Raw genomic sequence first — 22,794 nt, 5'->3', positions numbered from 1 at the left:
GACTATGATAACAGCCCCGCACATACAAACTAAGGGCTTTCAACCACCACAAGGCGTTTTCTAAGTACGTCGGAGGCTTCAACAGTGAGCAAAGAGTAGCCTTGAACAACACAAAGGACCTCGAAGACTAACACATCATGGATGGTCACTTTCTGTTCAACAAGACTACTTTCTCCAACGACACCAACGATGCAGGGCCTCCCGTTAACCCGGAACTCGCAGCGAAGCAGGCAAGCTTCAAGCTGTTCTACGACATCATGACCTACGTGATCCTGTCCATCGGCATCCCCGGGAACGTGTTATCGGTGGCGGTGATGTTCAGCCCCCGGCTGAGGAAGGCGCCCTTCAGCATGTACCTGGCCTCCCTGGCGGCGGCAGACACCGTCTTCCTGCTCACATCAGTCGGGCTACAGGTAAGGTTTCCCAATAATATAGTGGGAGCACCCTCACTATATAGTTTAAGTGACTTGGTGTGACAGGCCGTTCAGTGCAATATAATTAACTGCTAGCGCGCCGCGTGCATGCAAAGCTGATGTGTTACACTGAAGGGCCGTTATACAGGGCCGGCTATACAGATACAGATACACCTCTTATTGGATCAGACATGTCGTAGCAAATGATAGCCACAGACTGATAAAGAATATACGATAAAGCTCTATATATAGTATAGATCAATGACTAATTGGCAGACAAAGGTTTCCTTCTCACATCACTGATTCGGGCTACGGGTGAGTTTTCACATACTGTAGTGGCATCCTTAGCTACAACCAGGCTCTATGGATCACTGGTAGAAATAGTAGAAGTTAGGAGAAGTTGGCCAAATAGAGTGAATAGCATGCTAAAGGAGTCGGCTACGGAGAGGGACAATAGGCGTCTTTGGCCAATTTTTACTATTTTTCCAGCGATCCGCGGAGCCTGGTAGAGGCTAGGGCATCCTCACTTGATAGCTTTGAATAATGCTTGCAGTCAGATGTGCAAAGACTAAGTGTGACAGGCCGTCCAGTGTAACATAACCAGCTGCTACCTGGTCGCGTGCCTGCGAAGCTAGCTATAGTGTGTTACACCGGAGGGCCGGCTATACAGATACAGATTACAGAAACACCGCTTACTGTATTAAACATGTCATGGTGAACGATAGCCACTGAGTAAAAGAAAATAGAGGATAAAGTTCTCTATATAGAAACGTTACTCTAGATCAGTGAATAATCAATGGTTCAAAGCTAGCTGCAAAGCTTCAAAGTTTTGCAACTAAAGATCGATGTGTTGTGAAGAAGGTAAGAGACAGCATGCCGATTTCGTCTTCTTTCGTCTTCGAGAATGACCACGTATCTGCGTATTAGACGTGCAGCTTTTAATCGAATTGTAAATCTCTGGCAAGTAGTCACTTTTAAAAAAACAGACAAAGTTTGTGCTACTATCACAAGGTATTCTGTTTTTGACAACAGGGCCGAGATGCTAATGTTACCTTACTACCTTAAAACCTGGTCATTGTTGAATGAAATATGTTTCTATGACGCGCTATATAATTAACAATAGCCACAGAGTAAAGATACACTATACAGCTCTATATAATACTCCATGTTTAGTGACTAATCACTGGTCTACATCTGCGAAGTCAAGTTGTTGCAACGTAAGATGCGTTAGATGAATACTTTCCCTTTCTTGTCTTAGAGAAAGACCACGTCACCAAGTACTAGAAAGGTAGTTGGTAAGCAGCGTGTAGCCTCTAGCGCGTTAAAGAACCCACCGCACCTATCGAAAAGAGTAGGGGTCCTTCCTAGTGCGAGTGGTTCAAAACCTACAGTCCTATGGCCGCACATCGGGCAATTGTCGTATTGAGGTCACCTGAGCGCCGAATGGCAGTTGCTCCGGACCCTCGCGATTCAGCCCCGCCAATTGTGCGCTCCTCGCAATTCAGCCTCTGGCTGCGAAGAGATAGTATTCGGCATACCCAATAATAGACAAATCATCTATCTAACCCTGTACCCCACTCTTTCAATTTGAAGCACTAAACAAGTTGATGCATTAATATTGCCGCCGGGTTTACTGACTACAAACAGACATTGATAGACACATCCGGACATGAGGAACATCATCCCTACACAAGCTTGCCTTACAAACTGTCAATGAGATACGGAAGTCAAATTGACCGTAGAAACCCCATTAAAGTACTCTATGGAGTCTGACAGCCTCTTCTACAGCAGTACGTCAATGTATACGGTTACCGTTCTTCAACGTTTTGACAGGTTTAATGGACTCTGTCTTTTCAGCACGAATCAACCGCTGTAATTCTGTCACAAGACCCATGCATTGATGTGCTTTCAGGGGATAGTCAAAACTAGATTTATAAATAACATGGTTTAATCAGGTTTTAAAAGTTCGTGCAGCTCCTCCCACATTGCAGCCAAATGCCTCGCGATTACAGATGAAGTATAATTCTACATTGCAACTGTTACACTAATTACTGTGAAGATGACCCATGAATGAAATTCTTCACGTACTTAAAGGATTTGAAGCATGCTAACTTAAAGGCCAATATCTGATTCAACAGATTCAAAACATAAAGCTTGTGACTTTATACAAAATATATCGAGATGTTTCGTACAAAGCGTGCTTTCCAATGTTTCAGCCAGATACTTTAGTATAGAGCACAATGTATCAAGCACAAGTAGGCAAGTCGAATCACAAGAGGAATTTGTTCTTGAGTAGTATCTCTCAGTTCTACAGTAAATAGTGTTCAACTAAAAGAACTGCCCTTAGAATAACTATAAAGTCACCTCCTTTGATATTCATAGTCGATCTTTATGTGTACCACATTACAGTTAGCTAACAGCCATGGAGGTGGACTTGGCAAATTGTCAAAATCGCCATTATAGAGTCCCATGTGGTCCACCCCATTCATTGCCTGCAATTTGCACGGCTATGTTTCAGGCTTCAATACATGGCCAATTGTTACGATTGTATGCGTTTCCAAACGTGACTGCTGATTGCAACCGTTTTATTTGCCCTGCAAATCACATATATCAGTGCATCTACTCCGGCTGGACCTATTACAGACTAGAAAGTTTAATATCAGTTATCAAAACTTCAGAATGGTCAGGGCCTGTGGTAATTTTTATGCGTTTTCCTTTGGTAAGGTCATTGATGAAGTATTGGCAATTACAATAGTAGGCACCCAGCCAAAAGGCACCCAGCCAAACCCTGCATATGGACACATGGATCTATTCGATGCATACACTGTAGTCATGTATATCATTTGAGATGCGGAGAATTTGAACTGATAAAAAAATCGATCTTCGTCTAGGTCAGATGTAGGACATTCTACTTCTGAGATTGACGTAAAACATAACCCTGTCGCCGCCACAGTGTCTGAATTATTGAAATGCATGAAATTGAAAGAAAATGCCACTTGCACCTCGGACTGGTGATTTAGGTAGCAGTATTTCAGAACTGTCCTTATTGTTTAGTGTGTTTGGCATGGTACGTCTCAACTAAATATCAAACGTCAAGTTGTACGCCCATCTATATATTTCAAGAACTATGTGGAGATCACTATCCCCAAATGGTATAGCAGCACTGGGATATCAAAGAAGACAAGATAATTAAGAAAGCATCGTCGTTTTGAATTACAAACCAGACAGGATAAGACATTAGACAGAGAAAGAGATGGGGCAGGCAGAGAGGAGGAAGAGGGAGGGAAAGAGGGAGAGAGAGAGAGGGGAGGGAGGAAGGTGATTTATGCCAATAAAACAATCCATTTTTAACTTTCTGTAATTATGTTTCTTTCACTTATCACGACAATGCAGACAGACCATTTATATCCCAGTATAAAGTCCCCAGTGCAAAGCTCTTTATAACAAATAAAATGGACAGTAGATCTCAGTTTAATGACAGGACAGCAGCTATTTCCAGCAAAAAATGAGTAGCTTGATTCAAATTGTCGACCTTTTTGAATATTCGTCCTGATTTCGAGTCGGGTATTAAGGATCAATAGTTTCCTTTTATGGGGCCCGGCTCTGATCAACTTAGCCACCAAGGCTAAAAGGATAAGAAAATCCTAAGCTGGATCGATTTTCTGCGGAGGTGAACTTGTGAACTCCCTCAGCAGAGTTTACTACGTGAATCATTTAGCAACAAAACACTAGCATTCATCAATTAAGTCAGTCTGTATGATGCATTTAACTTAGGTAATTTGGGGATTGCCAACAACTGGGAAAGGTATTCGTATGTAGGTTTATCCGTGACAGTAATCAACATTAGATTTATAAATAGATAAATACACATATTGATAGATTTTATGCTGTTCCTTTACACAAAGTAAAGCGCCTACGCGGCTACGGGCAAACTTTCGAACAGTCCTCTTCCATGTCCTTCTCAAGTTGATTTGACCCGAGGCCGACGTCACTTGACATGAGCAAACGTGTGACGTCAGCAACGGGTCAAAGGTGCCCCACAGTCGGTATCGACTGAACAGGATTACTTGCTAAGAGGAGTGAAAGAGGCAATCTACATCATTGCCCATCGAGCATCCCTCAACAGAGACGGTGGCCGATACCGACTTCCGGGCGCCTTTGACCCGCTGATGACGTCACACTTCTCCTCAGGTCAAGTGACGTAGGCTTCGGGTCGAATCAACATTGGAAGGCCTAGAGGTCTGGTCAAATGCTTGTTGTTAAGCGCTTTAGTAGCCTTTACGTTGTGTTCGGATATGGTATGCACATTAATAAACTGGGAAAAGGTAGCTGGAAAGAGCTCAGTTATTTGACAAATGGCATTATGTTCACCAGAAGGGCTAAGTTCGTGCATGAAAGACTTCTGGCAAACGACCACCAGGACTCACAACTTTATAAGTCTGTAGGAGATGTTTGTACCACTGGGAGAACAGCTGACAGATTGCTACCTCAAAGCGGATCTCAGTAAACTCTTCCTCCAGCTACTTCCTAATGGAAACCGCAGGTTTGATACAGACGATACTAACAAACGGCACCACTTATAAAAGACCACAATGACCGCGCGGCATGACCAGGGGCAGTCAAGATAGGCATCAAATACAAAATACCGAAATTGCAAAGTAAGCTGCCCTATAGGTAAAAGACAGTGAGCTAACCTCCTGACTTCCTTGCTTTATATTCCTCATCAGGCGCACTATCAGTTGTGACCAGCAGTACTGTAAGTCACTTGATCTTCACGGTAACAAAATTTCACGGTGTAAGGAAAATGGACATTTTTTCACATATTTTAGCTTCACGGTGGTGGCAAATGATTTACAGAACTGTTGTGTTAAGGAATTATAAATAGTAACAACAGTTTTTTTTTCACGGTGATAATAAGTTTAAGGTAAGGAGGTGACCGTGAAAACAGTGAACATAAAGTTACAGTGAAAGAAACAAGAATTACAGTATACGAATTTGGCTGCTTTAACGGACGTAAAGAACGATCCATTCTGGAAATCGGCCCCACGACCCCAGCTTCATGAGATAAACATGCCCCCAGAGTGGGTGTATATTCCACATTGACCTGTGATTTAGGCCGCCTGATAGCACAAATAGGCTAACATTGCCTGGGGAAACGACGTGGGCTTGGGTCTCACCACAAAGCCAAGTCTTGAACACATACGAAATGGTCGCCCACACGTTTACGACTCTGACAAAAAGACTCGATTTTTGTGAAGAAAAGCGTTGTCGAAAATTTGAGCACTTCCAATTCCTGTTTCATCAAAAACTTCCTTTAACAATTTCATGTTTTAATGGAATGGTCTTCTTCGTTATGTCAAAAGCACTGGCTTTACTGTTATTTTGCATGTTAGAATCCCGAATATTGTCTGAATATTGTCTGAATATTGTCTGAATGTTGTCTGAATATACAGTAGATGCTAGAATGACATCCAATTAATCAAATGGGCAAAAGTGGCCCCAGGTGGGTATTTGAGCCGTAATAATCCCATATCGTCACGGATCCATCTTACGATGATGATTGAAAGGATGATAATACTGCTCCACCCGATGATATAATGGTATGTAAGATCTGGAATTGACCTGTATGTTGTGATGCGTCGTCGCCGTTTATCATTTGGCTGACATGGTTTACTACATATGGCTGTCAACATATGGTTTATAGCTGCTTTTTTCACATCTATTGATCAATTCTAGCTAAAGGTTTTACAACACGATCAATCATGTCACACATTGATCTTGTCGAGGTCTTCAATCTATAGATAAAGGCGTCACCATAAACGGATTTCCACGCCTGATGTTGAATGACTTATTCCGGTGGCTGATAACGTTTTCAAGAATTAGTCATCAAGGGATTTGATTAAGAAACTATTATTTACCAGTGATCGTCGCAACCAATTTCCCTCCAGATATCCCGTCCTAAAATAAACTCCCGCTGCACTTACCAATTTTTCAAGAATCTATATTTACTCGGTAATGGACCAACTGGGACCAGATTAATTGCAACCATATATGCATTATGACATTGTGATTTAAACTCACTTTCATCTTCATGAGCAGTATCTATATACTTAGTATTCATCAATGTAGACCCCAGCGGAAGCAACTGTTAGAGGAAACTGAAGCTCAAAGGGATGGATACAACGTCTTTTTATAACGTAGCTTTTACTGTTCTTCGGGGGCTTGACTCTGATAAATGTAATTGTCAAGCAGTTTTGTTCCGCTGCATATGTTTCTTACCCAGACCTCTTTTATCATTGACATTCTTGGAAATAGGGTCTTTTCAACTCAAACTCAAACACTTGGGCGATGTTTGGTAACTCCTTTGCCATCTTGTTTTGTGCCTAAATGGACTCTACTACTCCAGGCGAATTCTTTGAGTTTTGGTTTGAAAATAAACGTTTGATGTGGGGTCCTGTGGCGCAACGGCAGGGTTTTCGACTCAGAATCCAGGGGTCCCGGGTTCGAATCCCCTGAAACCTCAGATCGTGTGCCATTGGGAAAAAGGCACTTAACACGACTTTCCCCACTCCAGCCAAGTGTAAAAAACGGGTACATTATGGGTGTGGGTCACGACACCGGCAATAGCTGCCTGTGTCCTACGTGTATTGCACTGTTGCAATTCCAATAAAATCCAAATCCAAGATCCAAATCCAAAACGTATTTTCTACTGGAATATCATCGACCTGATGAAGATATGCACGGATATTTGACAGTCGTATAGTATAGTACAAATCTTATCACCACACTTTCTCATAACGAAGGGTTAATAGCTGCCCCGTAAGGTAAGTTTTGTTTCTTCAGCCCACTTCCAGGACTGATGGCCACTTTTAAAGCAAGGCCAAATGAAGCTTAATAGGAATGGCCATTTTTACAGGTGGCTATCGGTGTAAAATGAGAAAGCGATATCGATTCAGTATAGCCCCTAAAGAGCTATTCTTCCACTGGTCGTGACAGAAAAGACGGATGCTATATACAGTATGTACTTGTTCATTGTGCCGGGGACATTCCCCTAGCTCTTTTCGATAAGCAGAATGACCAGTGGACCACGACCTAACGTCCTCTCCTAAGGACTGCGAACGTACAATTTCAGTTAGCGTGCATGTCGATGGAGTGACACAACCGATTCAATTCAACACTCGCCTGTAATCCAAGGTCATCGCAGTGGAATGGCATTACCAGAGGTCAATCGTAATGCATGGGGGAGGGGGGTTTGTGGAAGGAATTATAACGCACGAATGCGCACCATCGAACGGGTGTGTTTCATTAGGCAGCTGAGCCGCAGTGTTACTGATACCTTTTGTTGCCAGACGCTTCTCAAGTCAAGAAAGCAAATAGTCAACGTCTCCAGCTTCCCGGATGTCTGTAAGCAAGGCTTTGAACATTGCGGAAGCTCATATCAGAACGTTTCCAGCTCATAGGATGTCCAGTAAGCAAGGATTTTATCATTGCGGTCAAGTAAAGGAAGCTAATATCAGGAAGGCTCCAGCTCATAGGATGTCCAGTAGGCTTGTAAGCAAGGCAATTAAAATTGTGGTCAATTGATCAAGTAAAGGAAGCTGATATCAGAATGTCTCCAGTTCATAGGCAGTGTGCAAACCAGGCTTTCAACGTTGCGGTTATATCTGAAATAGGAAATTGCTTGTCTGTGTCACGGCTTGGATGAGCCATGCGCGATATTTATGGCCATGCGCGATAAACCTTTGGTTAAGCATTGCCAGTGCCAGAAGAGTCATTTAAGCGTGACCATGGCACGTATGGTGTGCTACTGCTCTTTATCATAAGTATTTGCTTTCTTCAAAACTCTTTCAACAGGATGGTATGATTTGTTATTAGTTTGAACATTTCTTTTGAAACTTTCAAAGCTGCCTAGAATCAGGGACATTATATAATGTCCTTGCTCGAATTCAGCCTGTGCTATTTTTGCCATCGAATTACGAAGCTGTCACGCGGAGAGACGTTGAACCAACATCTGCAGATCCTATCTCATGATAGTTTTTATTTCTTTTGTTTCTTTTTTCAAAAGTATGGTATGATTTGTTATTACAGTTTGAACATTTCTTTTGAAACTTTCAAGGCTGCCTCGAATTCATCCTGTGCTATTTTTGCCATCGAATTACGAAGCTGTCACGCGGAGAGACGTTTGACCAAAATCTGCAGATCCTATCTCACAACATTCGGGAATAGTCATTTAGCAGGTTCATTTTCAAAGGTGCAATGTTACCAACCTGTCTACTCCCTGTCTTAAATAACTGGCCCCCATTCTAACATCAAAATCCTTAGGGCATACAAACTAATCTACATGTGAAGATGCCGCATATCTAGTGATCGCTGAGAAACTTCAGCGCGTGGACTTACATATTTTAAGTTTATCACACTTAAAGGGCGAGGGAGATAAGTAGCCTGAATCTGCGAGGGAAATGGGTTTCCGTGGCGCGAGACACGCAGTGGATACATAAATGTCCTTCCAAAGACTCAATGGTATGCATTCATTAAATACAAGAGCACACTTTGACCAATTCATCAATAACCCTCCAATTAGTTCTTGTTTCTCCGCTATTAGTTTTCTACCTCAAATCTACAAACAAGCACAAATTGACAGCATATTGAAATAACCATCAAACCTTGTCTACAAGTTGAGGTTCTCAGGTCATTAACACTTTCAGTACTGCGGAGTAGTCTGGTATCAATTCTAGTCCTCCTCTAGTTCTCTCTCCCCTGGTCGAACATTACTTTATCTGTAACGAACGCCTGTAACAGCCCTGTACGGATGGTTACCCGGCCACCTCTGTACTGTAACATCAATATACATGAAATGCTAACCTGACGCTTCATTACGTGTTCATTGAATTCCCCCACTTGATCCTGCGCTATCTACTGCAGCGTAAATGTATGCGCGCTCATCTGCACTATGCTTAAGCTTATCTTGAGGTTTCCAGCGGGTTCTGCCGCATGTGAACATGAATAGACATGCCACGGTGTTTCTGATCAAAGCGGATATGCACGAGGGGACTTAGAATTGCCTGTGAATGCCAGTAATTTCACATGTGCTCAGAACAAGCCCTATGTGCTCTATGTCTATACCTATAAATCTCTTCTTTCTCATTTCAGATTTAATAAACATGCCGTAGGTTTGAGGTACTAATAAAAGGTTATGAATGGGATTTCACGAGGCACGTTTCTCTTGGCAACATCAGCTCAATCGCTTTCTTTACGATTTACACTTTTGTAGGTTTTATGAAGTTATTACAAAAAGGCCGTGAAATAGAAATTGGACATCAGACTCAACTCTTCCAGCAATAAAAAGCCATTAACCTCCTTATGCTACAGAAAGAATAAATTGATTGTTCGGGCTCTTCTTTCTTCAGCTGTTCTCCCCAATAAATGCTGTTTTCAAGCCAACTATCTTTCTTATAATGTACCTGAAGAAACAGTTCAATGAAGTAGTACGAAATTCGCTTAGCGATCTGTCAAACTTTAGGTTGGTCGCAGCGTGGTTGCCCCTTACTCGAATGGGGGTATTATGACATGCGTCGCCTGACCCTTGAAACAATTAACCACAAATGTGAAACCTCGAAAACCTGTAAACCATGATTTCATCCTTGGAATGATTTCATCCTTGTTAAATGTAAAATTACGGCTAAAAAGACATACAAAGCATAAAAAGATTCGATTTCTATTTATGAAATTCGTCCAACTTCAGGTCGCAGCATTTTCGCAGCGCGGTCGCCCCTTACTTGAATGGGGGTATTACGACATGCGTCGCCTGGCCCTTGAAACAATTAACCACAGATGTGAAACCTCGAAAACCTGTAAACCATGATTTCATCCTTGGATAATCATGTTAAATGTTTAAGTACGGCTAAAAAGACAGTAAAACATACAAAACGTAAAAAGATTCGATTTCTATCTATGAAATTTGTTCAACTTCAGGTTGCAGCACGTTTGCAGCGCGGTCGCCCCTTACTTGAATGGGGTTATCACGACATGCGTCGCCTGACCCTTGAAACAATTATCCACAACCTATTATTCACAACCTAGAAAAACTGTATACCATGATTTCATAATTAGAATATCATGTTAAATGTAAAAATACGGCTAAAAAAAAATTATCTGTGAAATTCGTTTTAGCGATCTGTAAAACGTCGCAGCGTGGTCGCAGCTCTGTCGCAGCGCGGTCGCCCCTTACTTGAATGGGGTTATCACGACATGCGTCGCCTGACCCTTGAAACAATTATCCACAAAGGTAAAACCTCGAGAGGATCCTCAATCGAAATTTCCGATCGTTAAATCCGTGTTGGAAATTAGGTGTAACCTTTACGCGGGAAAGGTGACCGGTTTCCTGTTTATTGGGTCAGACATGGAGGGAATATTGGAGTCGGGAAACAATCAGCAAATTAGGGTGCAGTATTTAATGGCTAGGGACACTGAAAATAAAAAGCTTAAACATTTCAATTATGAAACAAGTTTTAACTGTAATGTCCAATACAAAAAAAAAAATTGGACTAATACCCACTGGAGTCTTAGACTGGTGTTGTACAGTCGTAAATTTGGGTAAGTCCAATTTTTGTGTTGGAAATTACAGTAAAACCTGTTGCATAATGATTTCTACCAACACAGATGAACTTTCAACCTTAAACATCTTATTTTGTCAATTATTCCAACAATGTTTTTATATTTACCACGTACTAAGCCCATACGAGGGCAAGCCCAAAAAGTACTGTCAATCGTATCAAAGCAAATTATCTTTTTATCGAATGAGCTGACATTTGAAACAAAAGTAAAGGCACGAATATATCCTTGAGACTGAGATATCTCAATTTGTTGCTTATATAGATTTGCATAAGTCACTGAGTTGATTTCAGTCATTTGAAGTCTATCACAAGCAAAGGAGTTACAAAGGTGGTTCAGCTAAAACATTTCCTGGCCCGCTTACATTTAATGTAACAGCCTGAAATATAAAAATGCATATCTGTATAGGCCACAGATCTATTTTCATTTCTTAACCCCGTCTATTATCCTGAAATGAGGTAAGTTGAATTCAGAGAGTTTAACAGAATACGCCTTGTGTCGATTTAAAGTTTGTGTAGACTACTTCCCAATAACTTAGTGAAACAAAACTTCTTGCACACGTCTTAGTCGTTAAGCACTTAGCAGATATGTCAAGTTTCGTTTCTCTTGGTTAATGAAAAAAAAACTTTAATCAACACATCACATATTCAGATATGAATTCAACTGGCTATGATATCACACCTCACTCCATCCTTACAGCTGTAACAGAGAAACTGTCTGGAGTCCAGAAAATGAAAATAGGCATGTCACCTACAGAGACATTCATTATTAGATATGAGTAATTTCAGTCTCCTACAGTAATTTGAAGCGGGTTAGGGGAACTGATTTTTGATCATGGTGGACTTCTAAAAGGGCGGCCATCTTGAAATCAACTTAGTTGCTCATGAAAGTCGCTACAGGAGTAAACATTGTTCACATATTGTTTTACACTCTCTCGCTCTTTTATACTTATTTACAAACGCTCACTTACACTTTGCTCTTTCTGTTTCGTAACTTTGATCAGTTGTAGAATGTTTGGCAACTGTAATTTTCAATTTATGACATGGAGATCCTAATCACAGATTAAAACCCCGCACGGGGCAGACCCTATCACAGCAAAAATCCCGTAAACTCCTGTAATCTCCTACAATTCTCAGTGGGGGCTGGTAAATCCGATAGTCGCGTGTTGTTACGCAATCGGGGTGGGGGATTATCACGTTAAGCCAGCCTGTCAGAGGAGTACATGCCTAACACGATGATCCTTAATTACTGCATTAAGGATGATCGCTGGGTCCACGACAGCGTAGTTGTTAAGGAGGCGCCACTCCGGGAGGAAGATCCTCCTATCGGAAATGAGTGTTTGTTCCCTCGGCGTTACGAGGCATTAGCATTGACGTACGAAAGTGACTTCTAAACGACTTTTGGCGCCAGTAATCATACCAAGGCAAAGTTGGGTACCGTCCCTATCTCCAAATGTGACGCCGCGATTTACAGTTTTAGTCTGAAGAGGGAAGACGGATAGGCAGAATGTTTGAATTTTCCTCCATCGCGATTCTGTCTTTATTCTATTTTTCTTAACGAAGTAGCCAAAATACGACTAAATCTCCACACCTGAAGAAATAAACTACCACAGGAAGACTAGTACTTTTAGATAAATGAACGTACGCATATATGAAAAGGGAGATTTCCCTTTCTCCTATGTCACAACAAGCTGTTTATGCGTCGAAACTGATAAAGCAAGTAGACATGTGCAAATGAGTCAGTAAATGAATCATTCATTCAATGTGAATAAAGATGTTTCAACATACAAAAAGCTGGTTATCTTTCCCCACAGTCCTAGATCATTTTCATTATCACCAACAACCTGTGGATCGTGTGGTGTAACAGCAGGGTGTTTGGCCCAGAAGATCCCAGAACCCACAGGTTCGAACTCGAATCATGTCACGTCACCGGTCTCACGTTCCTTGCTCCTTACAAATTAGGTGCAAAAATGGGCACCTGACTTTAGTTAAGTTGGAGAGGTAAAAGGCAGTGGAAGGAGAGGGTTGGGCTCCGACTTCCAATACTTACCCTAGACACAGTAGGTAACAACCCACGCTGCCCCTACGGCATACGGCATTAAAAAGGCTATGGGACTACCTTCCCGTTTACCTTTTATCATTAGATTATGCATGATATGGAATGACTACAATTACACGTTGGTTTACAGATCTTCCACGACCACGAGCTGATCCACGCCAGTGACGTGTACTGCAAGCTGACCAAGTTCCTGGTGCGTTCATCCGGGTACTTGTCTGCCTGGATCACCACGGCCTTCACGGTGGAGCGGTACATCGCTGTCTGCCACCCCATGCGCAGGAGCACACTCTGCTCCATGAAGACTACCAAGAGGGTGCGTGGTAAACTTTGACCCTACCCTTCATGCCTATGGTAGCAGAACACAGTTTCCGGACTATGGGTATTTCTATAGTTAAGGACCACAGAGTGACCGACATTGACGTGGATAAAATCATAGTCGGGTACCATAGAAAATCACGACAAACCAATATGTTGAAGTTGAGGGTACAATCTACAAAATAACTGAAAACTAAAAAAGTTTTTTTATTTTATTTGACGACCACTCTTTAATGGGGTCATGCGGGGTCATACGGAACTGCAGCCGACTCACCTTTGCAGGCAGCTGCAAAGGCCACGTGCATCTATACGCCGAATGGGCAAACTTCACAATCTCATTTGTACGATCTAAAAGCCCACTTATTTTACTACCATACAGTTAAGTATTTTTCGCGACCCCTGTAGAAATACTATGTGCTGCTACCTTATGGTGAATGTGTGTGCGTGCGTGTGTGTGTGTGTGTGTGTGTGTGTGTGTGTGTGTGTGTGTGTGTGGAGTCACGTGACTAGTTCTCTACATACAATCAATTTTTTCTCGATTCCCAACCTACAAGTTTTGGAAGAAACTTTCTCTCACTGAACTTTACCTTCATATGACTTGCTAATCTGATGAAACTATTCCCTAATCTTTTATTGATGGCTTGATGGATATCCCAACATAAACTGAAGCTAATGATAGTCGCCGCCGGGACCTCTATCTGCAATCAGCCCACGGTCACAACTTTGCAATAAACGTATTATTATATAAATTTGCCTAATGTTGATTCGCGAAACGAAGCAATTATTTGAGAACGATGCTCTCTCATTCTCGTCCATAACGCACGTGTACTATGCAACATACAAAGCGTCCCTACCGCCATACCTTTCTTTGCGAGATGAAAGTTTAGACATGTCATATTTGATTCTTTATGTGTTGTTACTGTGTGTTTACTTAGGATGAGACTCGTTCTTTTCATTTGTTGCTTGATGAATATCTCAATAAACTTGGACTGCAACCAAAAGGATGGGGCCCTGAACAGATATAGATACATCATTCTGTAGACATGACATTTTAGACCCTCTGTCCAATTTGATGCTTAACGTTTTGTTAGTGCACATTTATTCAGGAAGAGATTCTTTCTTTCTATTTGTTTCTTAATAAACTGGAACTGGCTACTGTCAAAGGCTGAGGCCCCGCACTGTTTTATGAACATCTGTTGACACGACATTTAAACCGTCTGTCACATGTGGTTCTTTATGTGTTGTCGGTGCGGGTTGATTCTGGAAGAGATCATTTCCTTTTAGTTATTTCTTTGATGGATATCTTAATAAACTGGAACTGACTGCAGTCAAAAGCCGGGGGCCTTGCACTGTTATGTATACATCTGTTTATTGCTGATTAGTGCAACGAGGCATAATTCATTTCGATGCTCTCCCCTTAGGCTTAATGCATGTGGTATATTATACACATAGTTGGAGATTCGTTCCAACCACTTTATTTCTCTTTTGGGGCATTATATTTCAGATCATCCGTCATTTTAGGTCTTTATGTGAATAAAGGCCTAATTGATATGCACCAGGAGTTTAAATCATGTAGACTTTCTCTTTGTTATATATTTTGCCTCAGCCTTAACTCTTCCCTCATGACCTCAATGAAAAGCGGCCTGCATTCCGATTCGGAGAGTCTCGTGAATAGACAAAGGTTTAAACTAATTCCATAAGGAACTTTTCTCGTTGCTACTTGATGGATGTCTTCATATCTTTCATGTCTTTAGAACAGGTGAAATAATGTCGCTCGCCATTCCAAGTACGCATGTGCAAGTTTAAGTCCACTGACTTGTAAACAGTTCTCGTCTCGACGATTGCCGATTCGCATACGTTCCAAAACAATGCCCAGACGTGTTTTGTCTCTTTCTCAGGGGCTTTAAGTTTGACATATAACCCACAGTACATGTCGCTGCGCATTTGCACTCGGAGTCGTGAATAATGATATTGTCCTTGACCTCTCCAAGTTCACTTACAAGGAGCATACTTTCAAGAAGAGTTAGTAGTAGTAGTACTACAGTAGTCCACTGTTTTCTGCTGCTGCAGAAGTCGAGACAAGAAGAGTTAAAATGTTTCAAACAATGGATAACTTAGTTAAAAATTTCTTGCCCTTACTTCACTATATCTAACGCTATAAGTTGACCAGAAGGTTTATCTAACACAATACTCGTCTCTGAAGTTTTAAAGGGTCGACAACAGACTTACCTTCTATGTACTTACCTCACCCAAACCTCAACTTGTAGTATGCTGCGTAGAAATGACGTCATCAATACCATAATACTCTTCTGACCCGAGGTCAGAAGTCGTTCAACATGTGTACCTGATGACACTATCGCGTCGCAAGAGCGAACCGTATGCCGATGATAGACTCGTATTGGCTTGTATACAATTTTGTTAATCCAGTGCTAACTCAAGATATCGGTTTACAAAGTAACTGAGTGTAGACACCGAAAGTGGCCATGTACGGAAGATGTATATCTGTCAGTAACTGTATATGCCACAAAGCGCTAATTTCTGGTCGATGCTGTCGATTTATAGACGCATGACAAATTTTACCTCCAGGGGATATCTAATAATGAAACCAATTCCGTAGCATGACCGATGTGTTTAATCAAAGCTAACGATCCGGTGAAGTCAATAATAGAAGCTATTCATTCCAAAGTCATCAAAGGATAGAATGAACAAGAGGGGAGTACAATGTGGTCGGTGCTACTCGGCGGCTTTGGAAACTTGCCCAAAACGTTTTGATAAAAGATGCCATGCCCACCTCTCTTTCCAGGATTCTACTTCAATAATTTATTTGATTAGCTAGCTTAGTCACATTTCATTTTTATCACATTGTCTGTGAAAAAGGAAAATTTTAAAAATCCAACTGGATTGGTTCAGTGTCTTTGTCACCATGAAACGTGGTGCTTTGAGACCTGTTTTCGAGGAGGTACTAGTTTTTCATGTATGGTAAATAAACCTGTAATAATTCATATACATACGTATATGAGTACCCGTTTTGCATCTTTGGTTCCACTAGTGTAATTGTAGAACTTGCTAGAAGTAGAGCATGACTGATGCGTTTAGTCAAAGCTAACGGTTCGGTGAAGCCAATAATAGAAGCTATTAATTCCAAAGTCATCAAAGGATAGAATGAACGAGAGGGTGGCACAATTCGACCGGTTTTACACTGTGGTTTTGGAAACTCGCCCCAAAGTTTTATAAAGATGTCATTTCCACCTTTTTCTCCAAGATTCCTCTTAAGTCCACTGGACGGCGATCTAAATTGGATTTGTACAACTCTCGACTTTCATAATTTGAATATCATGCAAAATGATAAATCATGACTTAAAAGACAACAGAACACACAAAGCGAAAAAAAAAAAGTTCTTTATCTATAAAATTCGTCTAACGACCTGTCAAATTTGAGGTCACAAACAAGCTTTCACAAGTTTGACGCTTGATAGTTGGTTTGGATAAAGAAGGAATTTCCTACCACCATAAACACACGTTAATGCAGCCGTTTATATTGGGCTCTTAGTTACCAAATGTTGCATGTCGGTATTTATTATTGTAATCATGTTCTTTAGGTGTTGTTAGGCCTGGCTGTAGTTATCTGCAGTGTGAGCTGTCTGGAGTTCTGGGCGCAGGTCGAGCGGAATAACATGTGTGAGTTCCGGGACCCGGAAACATGGCTCAACATCACCATCTACGACATGGCTGCCGGGCGGCTCATACCGACAGCAGCCGTGGGCGTGCTCAACACCATCATCGCCACAACAGTGTTTCGGGTAGGCATACCTAGCATAAATGACCTGGTAACATCCCTCGTATATACGATCGCCGTACGATCGTAAACTTAACATACAATTTCTAACATAGTCGTGTACGTGCACGTTTTGTACATAACTCATCTGTTTTGTTGCTGAAAATGCTATCTTAATTACTTAACATAACATAAAATAACATAACATAACATACTGTAAATGCAGAAATGTTCGCGGGGATTTAATTTTGCGGTAAGGAGAAAATGGAGTGTTTGCGGTGGTTTTGAGTTCGCGTTTAAAACAATAATAGCGCTACAGTCACACAATGGAACGGCTTTTCGCGGTGGTTTTAAATTTGCGGTATAGAGTTCACAGCGATAACCGCGAACATAAAACCACTGCGAATATTTCTGCTTTTACAGTAGTGTTCGGATAAGAGGCTTTGTTATCCATCCTTGTTGGCGGTTGATTCTGTCACTTCATAAAGACCGTGCCTGAACTATAAAATCAACCAATAAACTCGTCCAATGTAAACAGCCAGATTCTTTTACTGACTTTCGTGTTGTTCACTTTGGTGAAGGTCTGGCTAATACAACACGTCCATTAAAGTCAAGTCCAAAATATACATGCACAGCTAAGCATTCTAAAGATGACCCATTAAAGCCTTTCGTTTTTGATTCTATATTCAGAAAAAGCACAGCCTGTCTTTCAAACTGCAGATGACTGGTGCTACCATCAAAATGTCCATTTAAGTCCAGTGTACATACAAACAGAAGTAATCATGCAAACGTTGGTCCATTGAAAATATCACTCGGAAGGCCTTTCGCCTTCAATCTAAAAGTGTTCAATTGTATTTTCAGAAAAAGCAGGACCGACGCAGCCTGTCCGTCGCGGTTGTGGAGACGGAGAAGCGGCAGCAGCAGGTTGGAAACGTCAGCAATAAGAACTGTCACATATCGTAGACTCTTAGACTTATCTTAGACTCTAAGAAGACTCTCATATATCTTAGAACCGGTACAATGGCCTAGTCGGTAGAGTGTTCGCCTTGCACACTGTAGGTCGTGAGTTCTTTGCCCCGCGATTCATGCCAAAGACTTCAAACATGGTACTTAAACTACATACTGATTTTTCTGCTTAGCACTCAGGATTAAGGAAAGAGTATGGCAGTATGAGCTAACCTCCTGCTGTAGAAGGTAGTGATTGCACAAAGTTGCTATTGAAACAGAAAATTAAGATGTTTACCTCTATCTGCCATTTGCCAATGAAGGATCAGCACATGATTATTGCTGTATTCATTGTTGTATCTGTATTTTGTTCTTTCAGATCACCATCGTGCTGTTCACGGTGTCCACGACCTTCTTCGTGCTGACTGTTCCGCAGTCCGTGGTGGTGGTGTACGACCTGGCCTCCCGCACCATGGACGACATCGACGACTTCACGTTCTTCCGCAAGCAGGTCATTTTATTTTTCAAATTATTACAATTATAGTAATTAACAAATTAACAACTTAATCATTGTCCATGCACCTCAGCTGTAATGACTGTAAGCTGTACTTAAATATGAACATAAGAATGGAGACTCGTGTGTTGAGATATCTTAGGAAAATGGCAGCTAACAAACAATAATGGGTCAAGATGTATTCTGCTCAAGACATGGCTAAACTGTGGTCTTAACTGAGAACAGTCATTATCATTATTGTTATCATTATCATTACTATGCACCTCAGACAAGTGGTCTGTTTTACGTCATACAATCAGGTCATTGCCTTCACCCTGGGCCTGATGTTCAAGCTCAACTTCGCCATCAACTTCATCCTGTACTCCCTGACGGGGAGGCGTTTCCGGGAGGTTGTTGTGGACGTCTTGTGCAGGTGCGTGCGGCCGGCTTACGAGGTCGATGAGCAGCAGATGAATCCCGTGCAGACCGCGGTGTTTGCAAACATACCCGGAGCCAGAGAACTCAGCGCGTTCGATCGCCGCCGCTACATGACGTCACGAACGCCGTTCCGATCTCAGGTCCAGCTCGACAGGAGCAAGAGTGACGAGGCCACGATTCACAGAACAAGTTCCGTAAACGGGCCTGATTGTGCCGTGGTAACAGAATTATAACCCCCATTAGCTTTTATCTCCCGGGTTACATTTATCTCGTAGTAAGAGGGGCCTTGCTGCAATTTGATATTGTTTGTTTCTTTGTTTCTTTGTATATTCACAAGAAGCTCGAATCCGTCCGCAGGCCGTTTTTCATAAAATGTAATGTTCAGGTCGTGATGATATTGAAAACCTTTCCAGCGGGTCTACTTTTTCTACTATAATGCAAATAACCAGCCTTTGAAGAGACCCGCTCTCAAAACACATGCTGCAAATTATAGGAAATATTACGAAGGTTTCCGTAGCTACAATACAACTGAAATAACTGAGGTTGTCGGCCTGATTAGTTCACCACAAAACAACTGGATGTCATTGACAGTTATACAGGGGTGGGTTATACTGCGGGAATTGGAGATCTCTGATGTATCATTATATGTGACTCGGCAAATTATGTCAGGATGCGCCAATGATGTACGTTCATATCTTGTGATAAATGTAGGCACGTCTCAACGCAGTTGATAAGAAAATTATATATGTATATAATACCGTATGTGCTGTATTCAAAGTGCTAAGTTGTGATTGAAAGGTCGAAGATATCAGTGTAATTATGTAAGTCTGTAGACACACTATTGTTGGTATTGTTCGGTGTTAACAGTCGTCGATTCCAAACAGAAAGAAAATCAGGATTGCGTTGAGTGTGATTAAAACTATTGTTGGCAATTGATTGTATGCTGTACATGTGTTACCTGTCATCATTATCATATAAACTGACGATATTGATAAGGAACTGTGTATAAGGAATCTTAGAGTCCGTTAACAGGTCAAAGTAAGGCTTGTGTGAATATTAATGGTAGTCACACGGCTAAGTCAAATCATACCATCATCTTTCATCGTCAAGAATCAGGGCTGTCTCAAGTTTCATTTTTTCCCTCCTTGTTTGGGAGCCCATGTTGTTAATTTGTGTTGCTGTATCTGCTATTTTAAGCTTACAAGAAGACATTTCCCCCATTGTCATGTCATAAAGTTAAGATTTTTAAACGGTTGGGGTTATTTTTTTGCCCGCGAAAACAAGGACATTACCCAACAAGCAAGTGTCCATCCCAGAGCGGAGGGTCAGGTCCTGGAGACAGCTCTGTCAGGAATTATTAAAAATCAGGTTTTGTCTACTAATTTCACTCAAAGGTAGTACATATACATTGTCGATTGACAGTGGTGATCGCTTCGTGTGTTAGACTGTTGCTTGGTTAGATCGCTAGGGGGAGTTCTAGAGTCGTTGGGTGAAGTATGATACTAGTATCAGATCAGACCAGCAATGTGGCTATCTAGTTCAGTTCGATCCATTCATTTCTAGTAAAACAAAATCACTCATGGTGACTGATAGAAGGCATCCATTTTGTAGTCCAACACCCTCTTCTTCAATAGGTTTCTCCAAGGTAAGTGGTTATGCCCCCACAAATGAAATGTAAATAGTTCACATAAACTACCTGTTGAAAAAGAGTAACGGTCCGCCAATACAAAGCTAGTCCTGCTTTACGAGATGTGTAACCTATGCTTGTAAAGGTTTTTACCCCTGGCCACAATCATCCCAAGTGAAACGCTCATATTTAACTGCAAATATTTGCTGACCTCATGACCCTTTCAAAGCGTGAAGTTGAGAACAGGTCAGAGGTTGCGACCCGAATGACCCCCCTGATGGCAGTGGCCTTTTATTGCGTCATTATCGGTGAGCTCCGTGGGAATAAGCGGCACTTTTATGGGGTTTCAGATACTAAAATGGCAATTTTTCCTCCGCTGGAAGCTTTCAAAAATTCTTCCTATTCAATATGTAGCTCGTCGTATTTTTCCTTGATGCGATGGAGGATTATAAAGTAATTGTTTGCTAGAATACGTCCGGAATGGCGTCGTAAAATGATAGACCTTTCGAACCTATCATTGTCCCCATGGCCGGCCACGAATTGACTTACTTTGAATTTATAGACGTGGTCATCGTGAAGGTTACCCACAGGTAGCCGCCATGTAACGAACGTAATAAATACTTATGAACGCGAGTATTCAAGAAACACCACTTTTTTTTTTTACAAAGAAAGCAAGCGAAAGAGATATTAATGTTCGATGTAGAGTTTGATGTAGATAGACAACATGCATGGCACACAATGAATACGTACAAACTAGTTTTTGCCGTAATCACGACATCCAATCGCGTGAGTCGTGACAATGAGAACATCGATATTGTCCATCATATTTCTTGGATTGTGAAATGGGGATGAGGCAAGGCAATGCACGATTATTCTTATTATAGATTGAACGATGTTTTGCGTGTCAAATACCATTATGATAATGATCACACAGTTGTCATATGATTTTCCTTGTTTATTAAAATATTCACTAAAATTACAGGACATCACATGTTTTTCAAATCTCAACTGTGTTACACTGTTACACAGAGAACGTTGTCTACATATCACATATCACATATGGAAAATGATTCAAATTCACACATTATCGACATGGTAGCATCAGAATGATATGCACTTTCAAATACCGCATGACTGAATAACGTACGACCAATACACAAATATCACGCACATATATCAGACATAAATGCTGATAGATTGATGGTATTCGCGAGAGTACTATTCCATTAAATTGATATATTGACGTAGTCATTGAGACCATCAACTCATGACATACATTTGAAATTGCAACCGTGTAAATAGGCATTCTGAATCAAAGTTGAACTGAAAATTGACAACACACAAAACATTGGACTTATGGAAAGACTAGAGTAGTCGGAAATTTGGGCAAGTCCAATTCTTTTGGGTTGGCAATTTACAGTTCAACTTTCATCATCATCATCATGTCGGGCAGGTTGCCCGGACTAAGTCAACCCTCGTCCTCCAGTCGCTACGGTCCGCCATTAAGTGCTCTAGATCTTCGCCCTGACTCCGACGTCCCCAGCAAGTTGGTCAATGTAGGTCCGTCGGGGTCGCCCGACACTGGAGTGTCCATGCTTTGGTGTCCAGAGTAAAACAATGATATGATTACAGCAAATAACCCACAAGACTTCTATTCTCAGTGTGCATCAAATGTATGAATATACATATGTATTCTACAGAAGTATTGTTTGAGACACTGTCACGATTATACAAGATGATCATACCAGCTGACCACTGGAAATACAGCTCTACATTGTTTAGTATCCAATTTACATGAACAGGCACATTCCGATAACTCTTTGTAGCAAAATCCCATCCCTTATTTACAATGTGATTCTGTGCGACAACACAGTAGAAGCTAAGACAGCAAGACTTCATAAAACAATACTCTTCCATAAAAATATTTGTAGAAGTAGACACGTGATGACACCGTTCTCTATCACAATCGTAAACACGGACATAGAACATTGAGCTGCAGTTGTTTATTCTAGACTGAATACTCACAGACTGAGAAATGTTAAGGTCGAACACACAAGAATTCAGGTTTGAATTATTTAACGACAAGACAGATAAATTGTGAGGCAGACATTTGCCAGCA

At 41.3% G+C, this 22,794-nt stretch overlaps 1 protein-coding gene across 1 annotated transcript; it reads left to right on the top strand.

The window, feature by feature from the left end:
- LOC136444973 (probable G-protein coupled receptor 139) lies at positions 1–19,954 on the top strand. Its single transcript, XM_066442786.1, has 6 exons — positions 1–413; positions 13,213–13,395; positions 16,997–17,197; positions 18,034–18,096; positions 18,497–18,628; positions 18,931–19,954. Exons 1-6 carry the CDS (start codon positions 138–140, stop codon positions 19,279–19,281), a joined length of 1,206 nt encoding a protein of 401 aa, XP_066298883.1. The 5' UTR covers positions 1–137; the 3' UTR covers positions 19,282–19,954.
- Positions 19,955–22,794: the final 2,840 nt, after the last annotated feature.

Source organism: Branchiostoma lanceolatum, chromosome 11 (assembly GCF_035083965.1).
Source record: "Branchiostoma lanceolatum isolate klBraLanc5 chromosome 11, klBraLanc5.hap2, whole genome shotgun sequence".
Lineage (NCBI taxonomy): Eukaryota > Metazoa > Chordata > Leptocardii > Amphioxiformes > Branchiostomatidae > Branchiostoma > Branchiostoma lanceolatum.
The sequence above is the reverse complement of the archived record's forward strand: the minus strand, read 5'-3'. Positions and strand labels throughout refer to the sequence as shown.

Coding starts and splice junctions, on each gene's coding strand:
- LOC136444973 (XM_066442786.1), top strand. CDS start 138: ATGGATGGTCACTTTCTGTTCAACAAGACTACTTTCTCCAACGACACC. Junction 414..13,212: donor TCACATCAGTCGGGCTACAG/GTAAGGTTTCCC, acceptor GTTGGTTTACAG/ATCTTCCACGACCACGAGCT. Junction 18,629..18,930: donor TCACGTTCTTCCGCAAGCAG/GTCATTTTATTT, acceptor TCATACAATCAG/GTCATTGCCTTCACCCTGGG.